Source organism: Herpailurus yagouaroundi, unplaced genomic scaffold, assembly GCF_014898765.1.
Source record: "Herpailurus yagouaroundi ecotype Mexico unplaced genomic scaffold, PumYag 77, whole genome shotgun sequence".
Taxonomy (NCBI): domain Eukaryota; kingdom Metazoa; phylum Chordata; class Mammalia; order Carnivora; family Felidae; genus Herpailurus; species Herpailurus yagouaroundi.
This window is the reverse complement of record NW_024412388.1, coordinates 21,241,789-21,264,993: the sequence shown is the minus strand read 5'-3', so window position 1 is coordinate 21,264,993 and position 23,205 is coordinate 21,241,789. Positions and strand designations below refer to the sequence as shown.

Genomic DNA, 23,205 nt, shown 5'->3' with positions numbered 1-23,205 from the left:
CAACCCTGGTTTGTATGACTTAAATGAGAGGAAATAACCTGCAGGGCACATTTTCAAATGTTGATAGCATAAAACTTGGAAAAACACAAAAGCAGAAGGATAGAAATAATAATCACTTATAAGATCACTATGTAGTGGTAATAATTTGTTGTGTTTCTAGATGATATTTAAGTGCCATTCTAGTTTAAGAAATTCTGTTTCTAGTTGTCAGATACTGTTGTTTCTTGATTGTGTCCTAGGCTGGGCATCCAACGGAGGGTCTTACTGAACTTGTGCAAAGGATAGTCTAGGTACTATGATGGCTGTAATTAAAAAAAAAAAGGAAAATAACAAGTGTTGGTGAGGATGTGGAGGAAGAGTAATGTTTGTACATTGCTGGTGGGTTCAGCCACTGGGGGAAATAGCTTGTCAGTTGCTCAAAAAGTTAAATACAGAATTACCATAAGACTTAGCAATTTCATTTCTAGGTGTGTACCCTCCCCCGTTGAAACTGAAAACTAGGGGCGCCTGGGTGGCGCAGTCGGTTAGGCGTCCGACTTCAGCCAGGTCACGATCTCGCGGTCCGTGAGTTCGAGCCCCGCGTCGGGCTCTGGGCTGATGGCTCGGAGCCTGGAGCCTGCTTCCGATTCTGTGTCTCCCTCTCTCTCTGCCCCTCCCCCGTTCATGTTCTGTCTCTCTCTGTCCCAAAAATAAATAAACGTTGAAAAAAAATTAAAAAAAAAAAACAAAACTGAAAACTAGTATTCAAATACATGTACACACATATTCATAGAAGCACCATTTCAGTATAGCTAGAAGATGGAAACAATCCAAATGTTTATCCCTTGATGAGTGAAAATAAATTGGTATATTTACACAGCAGAATATCATTCAACCATAAAAAGTAATGAAATAATGACTCATGCTATACCTTGGATGAATCTTGGGAACATTATGCTAAGTGAAGAAGGCAGATACAAAAGGTCACACATTGTATGATTGCATTTATATAAGATGTCCAGGATAGGTAAATCCATAGAGTCAGAACACAGACTGGTTGATGTAAGGGGTTGAATAGAAAAGGGAATGGGGAGGAACTGCTTGATAGGTGCTATGTATCCTTCTGGGGTGATGAAAGTGTTTTGGGAGTAGATAGAGGTTGGTGGTTGCACAACACTGTGAGTGTAAAGAGGCACTGAACTGTTTATTTTGATTATATGTTATGTGTATCTCACCTCAATTAAAAAGAGTATTTAGGTTAGAGGTTTCTGTCTTGGGAGCCAGCCCTTTAACAGTCACAAGGAAGGGGGCGGAGCTAGGGAGGCGGGCCTGTAAGAATCACAGGAGGCTGCGCCTGCGCGGGAGAGTCACGTGGTTGCTGGGCCGGGGAAATGGCGGCTCCAGGAGAGAGCGGGGCTTCGGCTGGCGGAGGGAGCACTGAGGAAGCATTTATGACCTTCTACAGTGAGGTGAACACCGAGTGAGGAGTAGTGGCACCGGGGCGACCCCACTCGGTCCTACTTTCCCAGCGGGCAAAGGCAGTGGTCTTCCTGGCCTGGACCGTTGGGCGGTTCCTCCTGTCTGGCCTTCGGGCAGGCAGGGGGGCTCGGGGTGTGTGTGCGCATCTCTGCCTCGTAGCTGCTGGGGGAATCCCTTGGGCATCGAAAAAGGGGCCAGGGTCCGACGTCTGCGGGTAGACGACGATTGTGGCCAACGAAGTGCCTGGGCGCGTGCAGAGGGCCCCAAGTCCGCGGAGTCCGAGGCTGGCAGGGGCTGGCAGAGTCCGGCCTTCTTGGGGGCGACTTAACTTTGCTGGGCCTCATTTTTTTTCTGAACGGAAGCACTGTCTACCCTTAGTCCTTTGTAATGAGTTGTATTACTGGTTATTTCTGCCATTCGTGGGCGCCAGGCACTATGCATCATGCCAGGGAGGCATTATCTTTGTTTTACAGATGACAAACCTGAGGTTTAGGGAAGCGAAATAATTTGTTCTGGGTCTTACAGCAGATATCAGCTTGGTATCATGTTAGGATTGGGGGGTCAGTTTGGTGTGAGCCTCACTTATTGTCGCATTTCCAGCACGTACGTCATAGTAATTTCTTGGTAAATATTTGTTGAATAAATGAATGAATAAATGAAAAGCATGCCATTTGGAGTCAGAGGACCTTGGATTGGATTTTTGCAAGGCAGTTGGACTGTGTTTTAATTCTTTCAAGACATTGATTTTGCAGATCTTAGGTTTTTACCTCTGTAAAGCCAGAGTTAATATTAAAACAAGAGTTTTTATGAACGTTAAAGGAGTTAAGGTATAAGAAAAGGTGTCATAACATATAAAGCAGAAAGAAGCATCTTTCTAAGAGTTAAAGCTGAATGGCATGGATTTGAGGAATGGAGTTGCTCCTGTCTAGGCTGTGAGCTGCTCAGAGTTCAGCACCGTGTCACATTCATTTTTTATCTTTGGTATTTGTAACAGTGCTTGTTACATAGTAGATTCTCCACAGCATTAAATTTGAAAACGGAATTAGCATATCCTTTATAGTCTGTCCTTTTGAAATGCCTAATTCACGTGAAAATGTTGATATGCTGGTACCAAAGTTTATTGACCTGTAATGACTACTCATCAGTTACACTGGAAATTCTTTCACTTACCATCTCTTAGTTAGAAATAAAAATAAACTAAGAACAATTCTGGCTTCTCTGAATTGAACGAGGGAAAGTACATAAAGGAGGACCCTTCAGTCATCATTCAACCAGTGTTTCTTGAGCACCTGACACGTACAAATGTACTGTTTAGGTGCTGGAGGTATGGTAGTGAACAATAGAAAAATCCTGTCTTAGAGCTTGCATTCTATAGAGAAAGATAAGCAATAAACAAACATGTAAAATATAGTGTCAGGTAGTGATATGTGCTACGAGGAAACATAAGTCTAGGAAAGAAGATGGGGTGAGGAGTGACATGCTATTTTCAAGAAAGTGAAGAGGAAAGATACTGAGAAGGAATGGCATTTTATGCTACCGAAATTATTTCCAAACTCCTTTTGGCCATAGGAATAATGATGGTATATAACATATAAACATAACCTGATTCATTTCAACTAGCATTCCAATTCTGACAGTGGTACCAAGGATGTTTTCCTGGCACTACCTAGTGCCTGTTCTCCTTGGTGGTGTTTTGGGTCCGGGATTTTTCTAACTCTCTTCGCGTGATAGGTAGGCAGAATTACTTGTCCCTCCCAGATACTTTTTTAATGCTGTTTTTAGTGTATAGTATATTTCAGTGTAATTGTATTTTTCTTAAAAAATTGTAAATTAAGTATGAACAACACTAGTACATCTTCTGTCATAAAGTGGAAGCTCTTTGAAGGTGGTGGCTGTGACTTATTTATGTTTATTTGTGATTCTTATCTTGGAGTCAGACTGTTGGAATTAAAATTCTAGTTTACAAGTTGGGTAGCCAGGAACAGATCAGTTAACCTCTCTAAGTCTCAGTTTTCCTATCTGTAAAATGGGAATAATAGTAGTATCTACTGTATAGGATGGTTGAGAGGAATAAATATATGTAAAGTTTTTACATTGTTAGAATTCAGTGAATGATACCTGTTGTAATTATTCTTCAAATGTTCACATGTAGACAGATTTTGCTCAACATGTCAGTAGCTTGTTAAAATGACAATTCAGAGTTTATTATTGAACTTTAGTAATGAAGTTTTTATCTTCCTTCATTTTAGGTCAAACAAATAGAGAAGAGAGATTCAGTTCTAACATCCAAAAATCAGATTGAAAGATTGACCCGTCCTGGTTCCTCCTACTTCAATTTGAACCCATTTGAGGTGAGCTGTTTGATGTTGCTATGGCCTTGTGATGGGAGCTTTTCATAGCTGCAGGCAGACTTACATCAGAACATACACCTTTGTCTTATAGTTGGAACTGAGATTGGCTGGTTTTATTGTGAGCAAAGCATGCAAAGGCAGCATGTTAGGAAAAATGAGATGGTCTGTGACCTGTCAAATATTCTCCATCTTTTACCAACCCTAATATACAGGGCTTTATTTTCAGATGTGAAGGGCTAGCTACCCTTGATAAACTTAGGATCTTTGATTTAGTTTGCTTGTTACAACTTTTCTTTTGTACTGCAGTAAAAAATATGGAAAACCCAGGGTGCCTGGGTGGCTCACTTGGTTAAGCATCTGACTCACTTGGTTTTGGCTCAGGTTATGATCTCATGGTTCCTGAGTTTGAGCCCCATGTTGCCATGTTGGCCTGCTTGGTATTCTCTGTCTCCCTGTCTCTGCCCTTCCCCTGCTGTCTCTCTCTCTCTTCCAAAAATAAGTAAACTTAAAAAAACATATCAAATATCCAGCAACCAAAAAATGACCACAGGGTTATAGACAAGCACATATACTTTCTGGGTCTCCTTTGTTTTATAATTTTAAACTTTTCCTAAATATGAAAGTAAGTCATATTTCTTACAAAGATTTGAAAGATAATAAAAGCAAGAATAATCAAGTATAATCCCACCTAAGAGAAATAGCTCCATCTTAATTGTTTATACTTGAACTGTTTTAAAAGTTCTGTTTTGAAACAAGGAGGATAATGTACTTCATGCTATTTTATTTTAAAAAAATTTTTAATTTTATTTTTGAGAGAGAGAGAGTGTGTGCAAGTGGTGGGGAGGGGCAGAGAGAGAGGGAGACACAGAATCCGAAGCAGGCCCAAGGCTCTGAGCTGTCAGCACAAAGCCTGACACGGGGCTCGAACTCATGAACTGGAGATCATGACCTGAGCCAAAGTCAGATGCTTCACCGACTGAGCCACCCATGCACCCCCTACTTCATGCTATTTTAAATGCTGTACTGTGCAACAACGTGGACAGAACTAGATTATATTATGCTAAGTGAAATAAGTCCATCAGAGAAAGACAAATGTCATATGATTTCCCTCATATGTGGAATTTAAGAAACAAAACAGTTGAACAATGGGAAGCAAAAAAAGATAAAAACAGAGGGGCAGGCAGGCCATAAGAGACCCAAATATGGAAAACAAACTGAGGGTTGCTGGAGGGGTGGGGAGGATGGGCTAAATGGGTGATGGGTGTTAAGGAGGGCACTTGGGATGAGTACTGGGTATTATGTGTAAGTGATGAATCACTAAATTGTACTCCTGAAATCATTATTACACTATATGTTAACTAAATTAGATTGAAATAAATAAATAAAATAAATGCTATATTGTTATACAAAATATGTGTATACTTTTTTTTTTTTAATTTTAATGTTTGTTTATTTCTTGAGAGAGACAGAGACAGAGACAGAGCATCAGCAGGGGTGGGGCAGAGAGAGAGGGAGACATAGAATCTGAAGCAGGCTCTAGGCTCTGAGCTGTCAGTACAGAGCCCGACGTGGGGCTCGAACCCATGGACCATGAGATCACAACCTGAGCCGGAGTCAGATGCTTAACTGACTGAGCCACTCAGGTGCCCCTGTGTATACATTTTTAAAAAAGAAACTTCTACTGTTTTTTTAAAGTTTATTTATTTTTGAGGGTGGAACGGGCAGAGGGAAGGAGACAAGATCTGAAGTGGGCTCTGTGCTGACAGCAGACAGCCCAACTCAGGGCTCGAAGTCACTAACTGAGATCGTGACCTGAGCCGAAGTCGGATGCTTAACTGACTGAGCCACACAGGCACCCTGGTGTACACATTTTTAAAAGTCTCCACAGTTTTTATTTAAAGAATTCCTTTACTGGGATGTTTGGGTGGCTCAGTTAGTTGAGCATCTAACTCTTGATTTCAGCTTAGTTTGTAATCTCAGGATCGTGGGTCAAGCCCCGTGTTAGGCCCCATACTGAGTGTGGAGCCTGCTTAGGATTCTGTCTCTCTCCCCCTGGTGCCCTTTTCCCCTGCTCATATTCTCTGTCTCTGAAAATTAAAAAAATTATTTAATAATTCCTTTATTTTTCTTTATTATAGGATATTTAAACTAGTTTCTAGTTATTCACAATTATAAATAACTTTGACATGAATATTGTTACATCTTATAAAAATAACACTTATTGAGCACCTGTAAACTTTTTTTGTTCCTACTTTTTTTTTTATTGTGGTAAAATATACATAACATCTAATTAACCATTTAACAGTTTTTAGGTGTACATTTCAGGGGCAGTAAGTACATTCAGTGTTGTGCACCCATCATCATTGTCATCTCTAGAACTTTTTCATCATTCTAAACAGAAACTCCAAACCCATTAAACAATAACTCCCCATTCCTCCTACTCCCAGTCTCTGGTGATTTCTATTCTATTTTCTATCTATCAATTTGCCTATTCTAAGTACCTCACATAGGTCGAATTGTATAGTATTTGTACTTTTGTGTCTGACTTATTTCATTTAGCATAATGCTTTCAAGGCTCGTCCATTGCTTCTGTTTTTTTGAAGAGTAACAAAAAAATTTTTTTAAGTTTATTGATATGAGAGAGAGGGTGTGCGTGTGTGCAGAGTGTGTGGGGAGGGGCAGAGAGAGAGGGAGAGAGAGAATCCCAAGCAAGTTCCTCACTGTCAGTGCAGAGCCTGACTTGGGGCTTAATCTCATGAACGGTGAGCTCGTGACGTGGACTGAAATCAAGAGTCAGATGCTTAACTGACTGAGCCACCTAGGTGCTCCTGAAGAGTAATTTTTAAAGAATTGTTTCATTTTATTTATCTTTTTTTTAAATGTTTATTTTTGAGGGGGGGGCGGAGAGAGGAAGGGAGGGGCAGAGAGAGAAGCAGAGGATCCAAAGTGGGCTTTGTACTGACAACAGAGACCCTGATGTAGGACTCAAACTCAGGAACCATGAGATCATGAGCTGAGCCAGATGAAGTTGGATGCTTAAGGACTAAGCCACCCAGGCACCCCAAGAACTGTTTCATTTTAAAACAATTTCAGATTTGTAGAAAGGTTACAAGTACATTATGAAGACTTTCTTGGACTGTTTGATACCAAGTTGTTAGTATGATGTTCTTTGCTCTAGAATACTTCAGTGTGTTTTTCCTACAAATGACACTTTCCTACTGAAGCACAATGTAACCATCAAAATCAAGAAAGAAACATTGGTACACTGTTACCATGTAGTTCTCAGACCCCATTCAAATTTGCCAGTTGTCTCAATAATGTCCTCTACAGCAAAAGGATCCAGTCAAGAATCAACTGTTATATTTAGTTGTTGTGTCTGTTTAGTCTTTAGTCTGGAACAGTTTCTCAGCCTTTCCTTTACTTTGACGACCTTACCATTTCTGAAGATTACGGGCCAGTTATTTATTAAAAATTTTTTTTTTAAAATGTTTATTCTTTTTTGAAAGACAGAGACAGAGCACAAGCAGGGGTTGGGCGGAGAAAGAGGGGGACACAGAATCTGAAGCAGGCTCCAGGCTCTGAGCTGTTGGGGCTTGAACCCACGATCTGTGAGATCATGACCTGAGCCGAAGTTGGACGCTCAATTGACTGAGCCACCCAGGCGCACCCAGGCCAGTTATATTGTAGCATCTCTCTCAATTTGAGGTTGTTTGATATTTCTTCAGTTGGATTCAGTTTATGCAATGTTGGAATGCAGGAATATCACAGAAGTGATACTGTATTCTTCTCTTGGCAACTTATAAAGTACATGATATTTCCAATATCCCAGGTTTATCCCATTTCTAATGCTGTTAACTTGATCACTTGGAGAGGTGCCTGCTGTGTTCATAAGTTACTTTTTTTCCCTTTTGTAATTAGTAAGTATTTTATGGGGAGGCACTTTGAGACAGTGTAAATATTCTCTTATCAAAGTTTCAGTTTATTCATTTATTAGTCAGTATAGACTTAGGGTTTCCTATTTTATCCAGTGTGTTGTATTTTGATATTATTTATTTTGTTGCTCAAGTTGTCCCAAATTGGGCCAGTAGGTTATCTTTCAAGCAAGGCCCTATCTTTCGATATGTTTTCATCATTCTTTGATTACTAGACACTCTTGTACTTTTCCTGACCCAGCCTAAAGTCATTTCAGTGAGGAGCTCCGATTCCTTTTAGTGAAGAATGGTATTTAGAGATAAAGATTTGGGTGCTAGGTGTATTCATTGCTGTTGGGAATGTCACTACTCCAGACCCTATTGGTAGATAGGACTAAGAAGTGAGTGTATGTGTATGCATGCATATGTGTGTTTGCATGTGTACATACATGTATTTACATCCAATTTCAATCCAACACTACAGGGTTTATTCTAGTTTTTTTTTTTTTTTTCTTTACATGTTTGTAGTTCCCTTCTCTTATAGTGAGAAATCAGGCTCCCACTATTTTAAATATGTGTATATTTACTTAATTGATCGTCCTGTTTACATGTGATCTCCCAGCTGCCATTCCTCACCGTACCTGAGCTTAAAACTCCCATGCCAGGTTACCCTTCCAGGTGGGTGCATTCCTCACCCACCTCTGGCTCCCTGGGACCTCTCTTCATCCCTTTTGGACTCCAGCATCCTCCCCATCAAAGAGGCACGTTTCTACCCTGCTCTGGCTTTTACCCTTACGTCAGGCTACCTTCCTCTGAAAACATCCTCCTCATCTTACTTGGGCTCTAATTCCATTCCATCTACCCCCCCACCCCCCTCCCCCCACCCTTGCATGGAGGCTCTCTTCACCCTGATCAGGCTCCAACTTCTGTGCTTGTCATACTTCCATCCAAGTGCTGTCTACATTCTGCTTGGGTTCTGACACCTCTTGTTGGACTGCCTTCCTATGTTGGATGCCCTCCTACATGGGCGCCCACCTCACCAAGTAGCAAGTTTCCCATGCTAGGCCATTCCTTTGTGGAGATATTTTTGTTTGGGCTCCTATACTCTGTGCCAAGCCACTTCCCTTGTAGACACTTTTCTTACCTTGCCCACTCTCAAATACCCCAGTTACATTCTATTTCCTTTTTTTAAAATAAATTTTTAAAATGTTTATTTATTTTTGAGAGAGAGGGTATGCATGTTTGCAGGGTAGGGGCAGAGAAAGAGGGAGACAGAGGATCCAAAGCAGGTTCTGTACTGACAGCAGAAAGCCTGACGTGGGGCTTGAGCTCACATACTGTGAGATCATGACCTGAGCCGGAGTCAGACGCTTAACCAACTGAACCACCCAGGCGCCCCTCAACTCTGCTTTCATGTGGATGCTTTCCTTAGCCCTCTTGGGCTCTGATACCCTGCACTTGGCTACCCTCCCATGTTCACAGTCTTACCCTGCTTAGGTTTTAACACCCTATGCCTGGCTGCCTGCCCACTGAGATGCCCTTCTCAACCCACTTTGTACCTTCATGTCAGGGTACCTTTCTATGTGGATGCTCTTCTCACCCCATTTGTGTTCCACCATGGTGTGACTGGCCACTGCCTCCTGTGTGGTCACCACCATCTTCATCCCAGATGGGCTCTGACCCTGCACTGGGCTATCTTGATGTCCTACCCAGGATAGGTGTCTACTTTGCCTGGCTCCACTTAATGTGTTTGGATTGTATTGCTCAGAAAGGGAAGGGTAAGACAGAAAACTTAAAGAGTACTTTTGAGGGGCATCTGGTTGGGTCAGTTGGAAGAGCATGTGACCCTTGGTCTTGGGGTCATGAGTTAAGGGACTTGAACTCATGACCCTAAGATCAAAAGTCGCATGCTCTTCCGATTGAGCCAGCCAGGAGCCCCTGATTGTTTTTCCCCAAGAGTATTCTTGATACAATTTGGGGGAGGGAATGGAGAAGATAATTTTTTTGAGAAGGATAAAGAATTTGATGATATGTTCTTTGTATTTAACCATACTTTTTTTTTTTTTTTAAATGTTTACTTATCTTTGAGAGAGGGAGACACAGAATCTGAAGCAGGCTCTAGGCTGTAAGCTATCAGCACAGAACCAGACATGGGGCTCAAACCCATGAGCCTGGAGATCATGATCTGACAGCTGAAGTCAGACGCTCAACTGACTAACCCACCCAGGCGTCCCACTATTTAACCATACTTTTAAATTGTGCAGAGTACCATGAAAAGGGGACATGTGATCATATAACTTACCCATTTATTTGTTAGGGTAATTTGTGTTTCCTGTGGTTATCTGATTGAAAAGAAATGACAGATTGTTGGGACTACTATGAAGGCTAGAATTTTAACACGCTACTAGTTAATGTGGTTCTGAAGTCACTGCCCTATAGTTCCTGTCCTGACTATATAAAGTATGTTTGAGGGGCTCTGGTGGCTCAGTGGGGTAAGCGTCTGACTTTAGCTCAGGTCATGATCTTGTGGTTCATGGGTTCGAGCCCTGTGTTGGGGCGTGGAACCTGCTTGAGATTTTCTCCTTCTCTCTCTCTCTCTCTCTCTCTCTCTCTCAAAATAAACTAAAAAAAAATGTTGGAGTATATGTACACATTATGCATATGTATATATGTGTATATACGTATATACACACTCACAATTGACCGTTAAACAATGCAGGGATTAGTCAGTCATACAAACCCTCATGCAGTTAAAAATCTGTGTATGACTTTGACTCACCCCCAAATTTAACTACTAATAAACTACTATTGATAGAAGCCTTACTGAGACCAAACCATCAATTAACACGTTTTGTATATGTATTACATACTGTATTTTTACAGTAAAGTAAGCTAGAAAATATTAAAAAGTCATAAGAGAAAATACATTTATAGTAGTATACTATATTTATTGAAAAAAAATTCATATGTAAGTTGACCCGTGCAGTTCAAACCTGTGTTCAAGAGTTGACAGTGTGTGTGAATGTATGTGTGAATATATTTACACAAAGATACGGTGAGGTTGACACTTGGGAAGATGAGAGATTGTGTTTGAATGGGCAGGACTCGATGACCATCCATTAGAACTTTTGTCTTTTCTATTTTCTACAGATGTGGTGGCCACTATATAGGGTGGGTGTTATTGTCATTGTCTCCTTATGAAGTTGCTTTTTGAACCTTGAGTCAGAATTAGGTGTTCCTGGTGATATAGGAAATGAGTGACTTTTGTTTTTCACGTAGCAGCTATTGAGACATCTAAATGAATCTGAGTTTTCTACAGAGGTAAGCAGGAGAGGGAGAGAGAGAATCCCAAGCAGACTTCGCACTCAGTGCAGAGTTGGACGCGGGGCTCAATCTCACAAACCGCCAGATTATGATTTGAGCTGAAATCAAGAGACTGAGCCACCCAGGGACCCCTGGTCTTTTTCTAGTAAGGAGAGTAATGCAGTGATAGCTGTCATGCCAGGTGTCAACTGAAATGTGAGTGGTCTGCCTAGACACCAACTCACTGAGTAGCAGGTAGAAAAGGGAGGAGTAAGACTGGGAATCTGAGGGACCTTATTATGGGAATCATTATCCAGGGCGCATTTTTCTTTTCCTGCCCTCTCTCTAGCTCCCTATTTGGCCATGCGTCTAACCTTCAGCTATTATGCAAGGATCTTACGCATTCTGCAATTATTCTTCAGTTCAAGGCCCTTCTCTACTTCTTCCATAAGCGTAGAGGAACCTGTGCCCCTGCTCAGTCCTGTCCTTTTCATGTTCCTTCTTTTGATTTAACTTCAAGGCCCCAGCAAGGAGCTCTACCAACTTTATTTTTTTGTATTTCTTATTAAGTACTTTGGAAGGAAAGGTGTTTATCTTAGTAGAACTCTGGAACTTGTACATAATTATCAGCTCATAGAGTTCACATATGACTTAAGACTGGATTCCTTTTTCAAGTGAAAGATTCCAAAGGAGGCTGTTACAATTTGAGTTCAGAAACTTGTATCAGTGTCAGGCATTTTTGTTCATATGTGATGGTTAATGAACTCTTTGAGGTCTAAGACTGGATTTTTGATTGCAGTATCCCCAAAGCCTGAGACACAGTAGGAGTTCAGAAAAACCTTCCAAGAATCTGAACAGATCTGTGTGCTTCCTAAGAGCCATGTTGGTAATATGGCATTTGTCACATTTGTAAGAATTGTTTCTTGTCTGTTCCTCCCCTGATGGACCTTCAATTCCGTGAAAATAGTAGTGAGCACAGTAGGAATCATAGGTGCTCCATAAGTTTGTACTGAGTGTGAAGCTGGCTTTAAAGAGGTTTGGGCCGCAGGTATAGGCCCACTGTATTCATTGTATTTCATGGCCACATATGGTACCTCCATCTATTAAGGATAGAAAAGGAGTTGATTAGCTTTGAAGGCACTCAGTGAATTTTTGTTGCCAGTGATCAGTACACATGTGATTAAGTTATTCTTGGAAAAACAAGGCTGGTGTGTGTGTATATATACATACCTTCATTTTTGCCTGATTATCTGAAAGTAAGCTGTAGACATTGTGATGCTTCATGCTTAACTAATTTACCAGGCATCTCCTCAGAATAAGAATATATAGCCATATAACCACAACACCATTATTGCACCTAGGAAAAACAACATTAATTCAATAACATCATCTAATGTAGTCCACACTCAAGTGGCCCCAGTTGTCCCCCAAATCTTAATTATAGCTATTTTCTTTAACTTGGGAATCAGTCAAGGTTTATGAATTACATTTGGTATTAGTTCTAGGCTATAGCTTTATTGGAGGCTTTTTTTATATGTGAGGGTGGGAGGTTTTCCATTCTTTCTCATTCATTTTGTACACCTTCTGGGGTTGGTTGGACTTTGGTTTGCTCCAATACGTTTCTTTTCCCCAGAACCAAGGTAAGGTAAAATTCTCTTCTGAATATTTGTGTATGTACAGTTACCTTCCTTTATCTATAAATCTTATATAGCTGCATACTTTTCTTGAGTGACTTTTTCCCAATTCCTTTCTCCCTTGGGAAGGTAGAGGGGACACAATGAATCTTGAAAATGTGTTGCTTTAAAGTCCTTCTGTTCCTTCACCCTTATTGTATGCCTAGCGTTGGAGAGTGGGTGTGTTCTTGTCATCACCTTCCAAAGTCTGCCGAATGCAGTGGTCATTCAGCTCCGTTGCCTACCACTAACTTTATTACTATAGGTGGGCTGTTGGAATGTTTTGAAAGCTTGCAATAAATCTTGACATTACTTGTTGCCAGGTTTTTTTTTTTTTTTAATTTTTTTTTTCAACGTTTTTTATTTATTTTTGGGACAGAGAGAGACAGAGCATGAACGGGGGAGGGGCAGAGAGAGAGGGAGACACAGAATTGGAAACAGGCTCCAGGCTCTGAGCCATCAGCCCAGAGCCTGACGCGGGGCTCGAACTCCCGGACCGCGAGATCGTGACCTGGCTGAAGTCGGACGCTTAACCGACTGCGCCACCCAGGTGCCCTGTCAGGTTTTTTTTTAAAAACACTGCAAGCATCTGACTAAGCTTGGTAGGTTACTTTGCGTTTTTAAATTCTGGTATTTTTTTTTTTCTTTTCAAGGTTTATTTTCATTTTTTTTCTCTTTGCTGTCCATCTCCCCACCACCCCCCTACCTGCCCCATCCTTAGTTCTGCTAATGTTGAGCACACTTTTTCCTAACCTACATCATTTCTTACCACTGTTTCTCAGACTTTAATATGATTCAGATTACTTGGGGATTTTGTTAAGTTTTGATTCTGATTCTGTTGCACTTAAGTGAGGCTTTCTCTTCTGGATTTCTAACAAACTCCTGTCGCCCTCTGGCCTTGAATATCAAGTAAATAAATAGTAATGCTGTGTTGAATCCATGGACTACACTGTGAAATCTTCCCCCCAAAGCACTTATTATATGGTAATTAAAAAATACATTTTCCCTGCTTATTTATCTTTGCATTTCTGGTACATAGCAGTGTGTTCAGCAGGTAGTAGCTACTCTATAAATGTCTGAGTGAATATATATATTTGTGGCGATGGGCTCAGGATCCATGGTGAAGACTGTCAACACCAGCTTACCTAGGTGTGGAGAATGATTAAATTTATTCTTTAAAAAACAAATTGCTCTAAAAATACAGCTGATCCTTCCATTTGGCTGTACCTCAGTTCTACTGAGTTGGAACCAGACTTTTCTATAGTAGGCCCATCGCTCACAGGTCTTCGCTCACAGGTCTTCACAGGCAATTCTGATGTTCACTCTGGGCTGAGAACCATTGGCCCATGTGAATTACAGATATAAAGGGGAGCCCCGTGGGCCTTTCTGGATTGAAAATCAGGGATCCAGCCTCGTATTTTCCTTATTGCGTATTTGTACTTTCTCCACATTTGCAAAGGTAAGTAGGGGTGTGTAGGGGGGTGCTTTTTTTAATGAATGAAGGAGAAATGCAACATGGTCCAGAAACCTGTCTCTGGATATAAGATAAATTGTCTTTCTGATGGAGTTAAACATAAATGTATTTTGTATTGAGAAATACATATTGAGAAACATAAAATGGTATAACTGTTATTCTGTTACTGGTTTTCTCATTTATGTTTCTTTTTTTCCTTTTTTAAAATATTTTATTTTATTTTTTTAAAGTAATCTCTACACCCAACCTGAGGTTTGAATTTACAACTCCAAGATCAAGAGTTGCACACTCTCCCGACTGAGTCAGTCAGGTGCCCCTCATTTTCCTCCCTCCCTCCCTCCCTCCCTCCCTCCCTTCCTTCCTTCCTTCCTTCCTTCTTTCCTTCCTTTTTTAAAGTTTATTTATTTTGAGAGAGACAGAGACAATGCAAGTCGGGGAGGAGCCAAGATAGAGGCTGAGAGAGAGAATCCCAAGCAGGCTTTACACTGTCAGCACAGAGCCCATTGGGGGCTCGAACTCATGAAACTGTGAGATCATGACCTGAGCCGAAACCAAGAGTCAGATGCTTAACCAACTGAGTCACCCAGGCACCTCATGTTTCTTTTTTTATTTTTTAAGTAATCTTCACACATACCCAGTGTGGGACTCAAACTTAAAACCCCAAGACCAGGAGTCACGAGCTTTACCAACTAAGCCAGACAGGTGCCCCTCATTTATGTACCTTGAGCATTTTTTAGAACTGTGTGCCAGGTACTGTTCTAGAATACTGAGTACTGCTCTAGATGTTGATTTTAACATTTATAATTATTGGGCACCTGTTAAATTCATAAATTCTTCTAATCTCTTTTACAGTTTTGATTTTGATTCTTCCAGGTTCTTCAGATAGATCCTGAAGTGACAGATGAAGAAATAAAAAAGAGGTTTCGACAGGTACAGTATTATTTCCCTGTAATAGATGGAGTCTGAACCTTTTGGAAATATAGTAGTAGCACATGATTCTCTTAGGATTTGCTGTTATGACTATTGGGCCAAAATTTAAATTTTTTTTTTTAAGCTTAAGATTATGTAACTTTTTTTTTTTTTTTTTTACATTTTATTTATTTTTGAGAGAGACAGAGACAGAGCACAAGTGGGGGAGAGTCAGAGAGAGAGGGAGACACAGAATCGGAAGCAGGCTCCAGGCTCTGAGCTGTCAGCACAGAGCCTGACGTGGGGCTCGAACTCACAAACCGCTGGATCATGACCTGAGCTGAAGTTGGACGCTCAACCCATTGAGCCACCCAGATGCCCCAAGATTATGTAACTCTTTAAAAACAAACCTCATAGTGACATAAAATCTTAAATAATTTATTGACCATGGCTTACCTCTTATTCACACAGCCCACCTGCAGCAGTAGTTATTGGTAAGCTATGGAGCTGAATGACCACTGCATTCAGCAGGCTTTTGAAGGTTATTACAGGAGCATAATTTAGGCATACAGTTGGGAGTGAGGGAGAAGGAAGAATAGGATGAATTTGACCTCTGAATAGAATGAATTTTATATCCAAATAGAACCTTTCCAGGCCCTTAAGTAAGCGGGAGAAGTACAAGGTAGAATAGTGGAACTTACATGGAGTCATGCTTATTAAATTCCCTGCCTTCCTGGAGAAAACATGTTAAATGATTTGTAACAGTTTTTTTATTTTTAAGACCCCCTTCCTCAATAATTTTATCTTGTGCAAACTTAAACACCCAAGAGATACCTGGTTTCATGTAAATAGTGCTTTATTGTCCAGTCTGTTGTTTAATAACCTTGAGCTACAAAGGTTTATAGTAGCCTTTTTAAAAAACCCTTCCAATTTTGATAGCTGAGTAACCCCCAGCCTTTCTTTCTAGGAGTTGAATAAACACACTCCCTGCCATCTGTCTTTGCAAATTGGATTTTCTGTATACCTAATGTCTTTTTTGTTGGTTTGTTTTTTAAAATTTCCCCAACTTTTATATATCTCTTTGTACTTCATATTGTAATAGGGTCTGACCAGTGCAGAATATAACTCTCATCTCCTGCCTTCCATACTTGTTAATATCCAATATTATGCCTGCTTCCTCAATACAGTAACTGCCCCCACATTGCTGACTCATAATCATGTTCTGATTTACTATTAAGCCAAGATGTTTTTTATCTTTGCCTACTAAGTCATTTCCCATTATATAACATTAAAACATTTTTTTTGTTTATGTTTTATTTATTTTTGAGAGAGAGATAGAGCATGAGTTGGGGAGGGGCAGAGAGAGAGGGAGACACAGAATCCGAAGTAGGCTTCAGGCTCTGAGCTGTCAGCAGAGAGCCTGACACAGGGCTTGAACTTGTGAACTGTGAGATCATGACCTGAGCCAAAGTCAGATGCTTAACCAACAGAGGCACCCAGGCGCTCCACCCTATCTTATAACTTTTTCTTCTTGAGTTCTACTCTGCACTTACATTCAGCTTTTATCCCCTTAAAATGTCAAGTTTCCTAATGTAATGCATTAGCAGTCTTTCCCAATTTAATAAGGAAGCATTCAAATCCACAGTCAAAACTTTTTTATGTAAGCTGTATGAAGAACTCAGTGAGAGTTCTTTATTAATATGATCTAATAGTTAAGAGTATGGGCCTTAGAGCTATATGACTTGAGTTTCAATCTCAGCTGTACCTCATATGAGCAGTTTGAAGTTGGGCAAGTCCCTTTCAACCTTTCTGTGCCTGTTACCTCATTTATAAAATGCCCGTAATGTGTCTACCCAGCAAGATTGTTATGAGGATTTAAATGAGGTAATCGAACAATGCACTTAGAGAAGTATGTTTTTTCCTTGGCATGCAGTATGTCCTCTTTCTGTGCTATCAATGTGTGTTAGACACTATGCTGTTTCTTGCATTATTCCAATGAGCTAGAGGTACCTAGTATTGTATTTACAGAGGAGGACACTGGAACAGAGATAGGTTAAGTGAATTGCTCAAGGTCTCACAGCTGGTAGGTGATTAAAGTTGGAATTAGAGCCCAGGATTCTGACTCCAGTAATGCTGGATTTAGCATTTCATTCCCACTTGCTGTCATTATCCCCCAAAAGTCCCACGGTTCCAATTAGTTGGTTTTGGTCTGTCAATGATAGTAGGTCAGTGGTTCTTAACCCTGGCTGTCTGAAAGAATCACCTATGGAGATATTTGCTTTTCACTTTAACTTTTTTATTATATGTTTCTTTTTGAGAGACTAAAAGAGACAGAGCGTGAGCAGGGGAAGGGCAGAGGGAGAGGGAGACACAGAATCTGAAGCAGGCTCCGTGCTCTGAGCTGTCAGCACAGAGCCCAATGTGGGGCTCAAATCGTGAGATGACCTGAGCTTAACTGACTGAGCCACCCAGGTGTGCCCCTGTTATAAAATTTTTTAATTATATTTTAAAAAGAAAGAATAGAGCACTGAGTACTCATATACTCACCATCTGTAGGCAACAGTTTGCTTCATTAACTATTGTTTTTGGCCGAGTTGTGAAGTAAATTATAGATATCATGGTACTTTACCCCCAATATTTCATCATGTATCCCCCCAAGAAAAAAAAAAGGACATTTTCTTGCATAACTACTTGTCAGACCTAACAAAATTGACACTAATTCCTTACTGTCACCTGTTACCGAGTAGAGGTGAATCCAGTAGAGGCTTAAAAAAGTACAGATTCCAGGGGTGCCTGGGTGTCTCAGTCGGTTAAATGTCTGAATCTTGATGTGGGCTCAGGTCATAATCTTATGGTTTGTGGGATTGAGCCCCATGTTGGGCTCTGCACTGACAGTGAGGAGCCTACTTGGGATTCTCTCTCTCCCTTTCTTTCTGCCTCTCCCCTGCTTCTGTGCACACGTGTGCGCTCTCTCTCTCTCAAAAAAAAGTACAGATGTCAGAGACTGATTCAGAGGGTCTGAGAGTAGCAAGTAGACCTATATTTTAAAAAGCTTTACAGGGTTGGAGCATAGCCAGAACTAAGAACTACTACTTAATTTTTTTTTTTTTTTAAGTTTTTATTTTAGTTCTAGTTAACATACAATGTAATATTAGTTTCAGGCATACAATATAGTGATTCAGCAATTCCGTACATCAGCCGGTGCTCATCACAACAAGTACACTCCTCAGTACCCATCACCTATTTAACCTATCCCCCGCCCCCCTCCTTAGAGAACCACAACTTTAAAAGTTCTTTTAGGAAAGAGATGACGTCTCATACGTGCTTTAGCCTTCTTAGTGCTTATCAGTATAAGGAACATAATAGGAACGGGGTACTTTTCAGTCTGTCCTCTTCATCCTCACAGCATCCTTGTAATGCTTGGCTTATATTTCTTCTCGACTTTGTGATTAAAATCCTAAATGTTTCCCAGCATTTTACCTTTTGGTGCTTGAATTCTAAGGACCAGTGTTTCTGCACATTTTATGATAGTTACTAATTTGTAAAAAATGTTTCTGGCTGACAGTCTTTTTTGCTATAATACCTTAGAGCTTTTGGTTGGAAGGAAGCATGATGCAGGTGAAGAGTTACTAAATGTTCCTCGTATTGCCAAACCTAACTTTCCCCTTGTTGTAGTTATCCATATTGGTGCATCCTGACAAAAACCAAGATGATGCTGACAGAGCACAAAAGGCTTTTGAAGGTATTTGTAAATTTACCTGCTCCTGACTAAAACTTTTATCAGTGCTAGAGACTAACTGTTCCTTGTCCTGGATCAAGGAAGGAATGTTACAGATTTGTCTTCTGGTGATGAAGAAGCTGTGGTTTTCAGTAGAACAGTTGTCATTGCAAAGCAGAATGTTGCTGTTTAAGAAATAGATCTTAACTTTGCCTTGTTAAAACTTTTATGTGCCAACAAAGACTGTTACTGCATAGGATCATTTTTCTTCTTTGAACAACAACAAAAATAATTGGAAGTATTTTGTCACTGAATTAAATCTAGTTGTGGCGTATATAGTCTTGAGGGTATATTTAATTTTTTCCAAGGCTCTCAAGGAAAGTCATTGCTGTAGTTGTATGTTTTAAAATTAGCTTAACAACAATAAATAATTTAACAAAATAGGGAATGCTTTTAGATGGCACAAGTCCATTTACGCTGCCTGAGTACAGTTCAGACTTTCAGAGGGTGTTTGCAGAAACAGTTAATTTCAATGTTTTGCATTAGCTGTGGACAAAGCTTACAAGTTGCTACTGGATCAGGAACAAAAGAAGAGGGCCCTGGATGTAATTCAGGCAGGAAAAGAATACGTGGAACACACTGTAAGTATTTATAGTGCTGCTGTGTTTACAGGAAGTATTAGCAAGCCTTGGGCACCTTGCAGGAGGGTAAATGTTAACCTGGCAATACCTACTGGTGCAATTTGTGACCATTTATGTGGTCTCTGTAACTTCGCTGTGGTGCTCATGAATAGTGTTGTGCCTTAGAGCTCAGGGTGTGGAGTGGCTAGGAGGCTGCTCCCACCTCTTTCCCTTACCAGCTGCATGCTGTGGAGAGAGGGCTTTTCTTTCCCTCTCGTCACGTGTTGTCACGTTACCCACTTCTGAGAGTGGAAGAGCGGAGCAGCCATGGTGATCCTTGACCCTGGATTTTTATTCTTGTCTCAGTGAAGGGGTTGGAACATGGGCTTGAGGAAAGACTGGCAAGGGGATATGAGTAATTTTTTTTTTTAATAGGAGGAGGTGTATATCTGTATTAATAACAGGGTTGGGAAGGATCAACTAAAATACATTGAGTTATAGCTGGCTTTATTTTTTTGCATTACCTAAATCTCCTGAGTGGTGGGAAGGGTTAAGATGGCTTGCTTGAGGTAAGAAAGGTTTTTGTTTTTATTTTTTACTTGCTGGGGCAAGAATTGTGAGGCCATTTGTAAGAGCTGTTTCAATTGGGAGTGAATATGGGTGTGACCTTTTCTTTGAAGAGCTTTGGAATCTATGAAATAGAACTGTATAACCAGTAATAGTAATAATGAGTCCAATTTAGATGAAGAAAATGGGTAAAAAAGAGACAGATGGCCATAAGTCTATCTTGCTGGTCATGTGTTGGAAGTGGTACCTGTAGGCAAAATTTTGGTAGAAATCAGGAAAGGACCTGACAAGTTCTCCTTAAATCATTGTGGTATATTTACTTTTCCTCTTATTTTGGCCTATAAAGGAGCCATCCTCAGGCTTTCTGGCCACAAGGTGGCAGTAGGGCCATTCTGAGCTTGGAAGACACTGGCTTTTTGTTGGAGCAGTAGTAAATGGTTATTTAATAGAGAAATGACATTCTTATGTGAATGGGTATGTTTATTTTTTTTTTTTAGCTCTCAGTGGTGGCCAGAGTGATAAAACAAACACAAACAAACAAACAGTTAATGTGGTCTGAAAATTACCGGTTTAAGGGGGTTTCACAGTGAGAATTATCAATAATGCAGTTTTTGAAATACCTGGAAACAGTTACACTTAATGCCACAAATTCTGTAGCTTCTTATAAACTTGACAAATGTAGTTTCTTTGCTATAAACACATAACTACAAACCACAAAAGATTAATGGGTAATCTGTTCAATGTATCAAAGGTTCTGTGGATCTGGCCTAGGATCGGATGAGTTGGGGACAACTTCCTTGCTGGTCCTCTTGCATCCTTCCTGGTGGATTGGATTTTAGATGAGGTTAGAGGAAGGACCCCTGATTCCTAGTTCTCCTTTAACTGCATTGCTGTTTTGGAGGGGAGGGGAAGAGGCTCATTTTTTTTTTTTTCCATGCAAACCTTTTATTGTATCTATATCCATTGAAAAGTGCACATGTTATATGTGTGCAGCTTAATGGATATTCTCAACTGATGAAAAAATTTTTTTTAGGTGAAAGAGCGAAAAAAGCAATTAAAGAAGGAAGGAAAACCTACAAATGTGGAGGAGGATGATCCTGAGCTGGTGAGTGAAATATGTGAAAAACCACCTTATCTCATGTGATTGAGCTCATTGATTGGTGGGTTAAAGAGAAGGAAGCCTAAAAAATGTTGCATACATGCTAGAAACATTTGGTTTTAATTTAAAGTATTTAAATGTATGTCCATTCACCTTTCTTTAAGCTTCACTCTTTTTTTTTTTTTTTTTTAAACCATAGGACTATGGCTTTTTCTTTGAGTGTGTGTCTGCTGATTGGAGTTTGCAGTTGACTTCACTGTATAAAACATACATACCAAGCATTATCCGTAGTTTCTATTTTTTTTTTTTAATGTTTTATTTGTTTTTGAGAGAGAGAGAGAGAACGTGCATGCACATGTGCGTGCACAAGCAGGGGAGGAGCAGAGAGGGAGACACAGAATCTGAAGCAGGCTCCAGGCTCTGAGCTGTCAGCAGAAAGCCCGATGTGGGGCTCACACATATAGTTTCTACTTTTAATGTTTTTTGAACTACGTTGAAAACTTAGGTATTTGTGAAACAAACCAAGAGGAAAATCCTAGCTATATATGATTTGTTTTTTGATTTTTGGGACTTTGGGTTTTTTGGACGGGATAAAGAAGAATAATAGCTTTATTGCTTTGCTGGGTAAGAGAGGCCGCAGCAGGCTAAGGCCTTCAAAACTGCAAGCCCACCCAGAGGATTCATTTTTCAGTCTTTTCCAGATGTCTCTCCTGTACCTAATTCAACAGCAATATTTTTAGGGACTTATTTTTATTGAATCTTTCTAAAGCATTTCACTGAGTTTAAAAAGATACCACAAGCATTTATTTGTATAACCACATTCATCAGTTTCTGTGGTAGGGGCGCCGGGGTGGTTCAGTTGGTTAAGCATTGGACTTTTGCTCAGGTCATGATCTCGTGATCCGTGAGTTCAAGCCCCGCATTGGGCTCTGTGCTGAAAGCTCAGAGTCTGGAGCCTGCTTCAGATTCTGTGTCTCCCTCTCTCTCGGCCCATCCCCCACTCACCTCTGTCTCTCTCTCTCTCTTAAAATAATAAAAAAACATTAAAAAAATTTTCTGTGATATTTAAATCTCATAAGTATGGTAGTAATTGCAAATGTCATAAACCACTTTGGGAGCAACCACAAGTGACTCTAAACAGCTAGTAAATGGCTTTCCACCAGCTATGAGCGCTCATTGTGCTTCAGGTAATAATTTGCAGAGAAACAGCATTGCTTCATCCATTGAGTTCATTAGTGGAGATTAGTTGAGTGAGAGATTCTACTTAGATATTTGTGTCTGACTGCCTTCCTAGCCTGAAAAATTCAAAGTCATCTTAATCTTGCTTCAATTTAGGTCAGTAAGTAAGTCACCATGTACTTATCTTGTTTTTAAAGATTTATAGGGGCTTCTGGGTGGCTCAGTAGGTTAAGCATCTGACTCTTGATTTTGGCTCAGGTCGTGATCTCACGGTTCGTGATTTTGAGTCCCACATGGGGCTCTGTACTGACAGTGTAGAGCCTGCTTGGGATTCTCTCACTCTCTCTCTGCCCCTACCTCATTCTCTCTCTCTCTCAAAATAAATAAATAAGCTTAAAAAAAAAAAAAAGATTTATACAAGAGAAGATGTCTTGCTATGGAAACTTGCTTACAATTCTTGCTTCAGTGATTTTCCTGACAGTGACTGGCCCCATCTTCTGCTTGAGAACTGTTAAGTCGGTCACCTTTTGCACTAGCCATCTGTTTTGGGTGTACTCTGTCCCTGTATTTTAGTTTTTTCTCTTCATTTCCTCAATCTTCCTTTCTCTTCGTTTCTCTACAGTTATCCTCTTTGGTCTTTTCTTTTTTTCTTTTTCCTTTCCTTTCCTCCTTTTTTTTTTTTAATTTATTTTTATTAAAAAAAATTTTTTTTAACGTTTATTTATTTTTGAGACAGAGAGAGACAGAGCATGAATGGGGGAGGGGCAGAGAGAGAGGGAGACACAGAATCGGAAGCAGGCTCCAGGCTCCAAGCCATCAGCCCAGAGCCCGACGCGGGGCTCGAACTCACGGATCGTGAGATCGTGACCTGAGCTGAAGTCGGACGCTTAACCGACTGAGCCACCCAGGTGCCCACTCCCCCCCCTTTTTTTTTTTTTTTTTT

At 40.3% G+C, this 23,205-nt stretch overlaps 1 protein-coding gene across 1 annotated transcript in view; it reads left to right on the top strand.

Moving 5' to 3' along the window:
* The first annotated feature begins 1,322 nt into the window (after nt 1-1,322).
* DNAJC8 (DnaJ heat shock protein family (Hsp40) member C8) overlaps nt 1,323-23,205 on the top strand; it is a 27,458-nt gene continuing 5,575 nt past the window's right edge. Inside the window, exons 1-6 of the mRNA XM_040466599.1 lie at nt 1,323-1,448; nt 3,708-3,809; nt 15,044-15,100; nt 18,755-18,821; nt 19,344-19,438; nt 21,018-21,089. Of these exons, the coding sequence (XP_040322533.1) occupies nt 1,371-1,448; nt 3,708-3,809; nt 15,044-15,100; nt 18,755-18,821; nt 19,344-19,438; nt 21,018-21,089 (471 nt within the window). The 5' untranslated portion in view covers nt 1,323-1,370. The remainder of the gene's footprint in view (nt 1,449-3,707; nt 3,810-15,043; nt 15,101-18,754; nt 18,822-19,343; nt 19,439-21,017; nt 21,090-23,205) is intronic.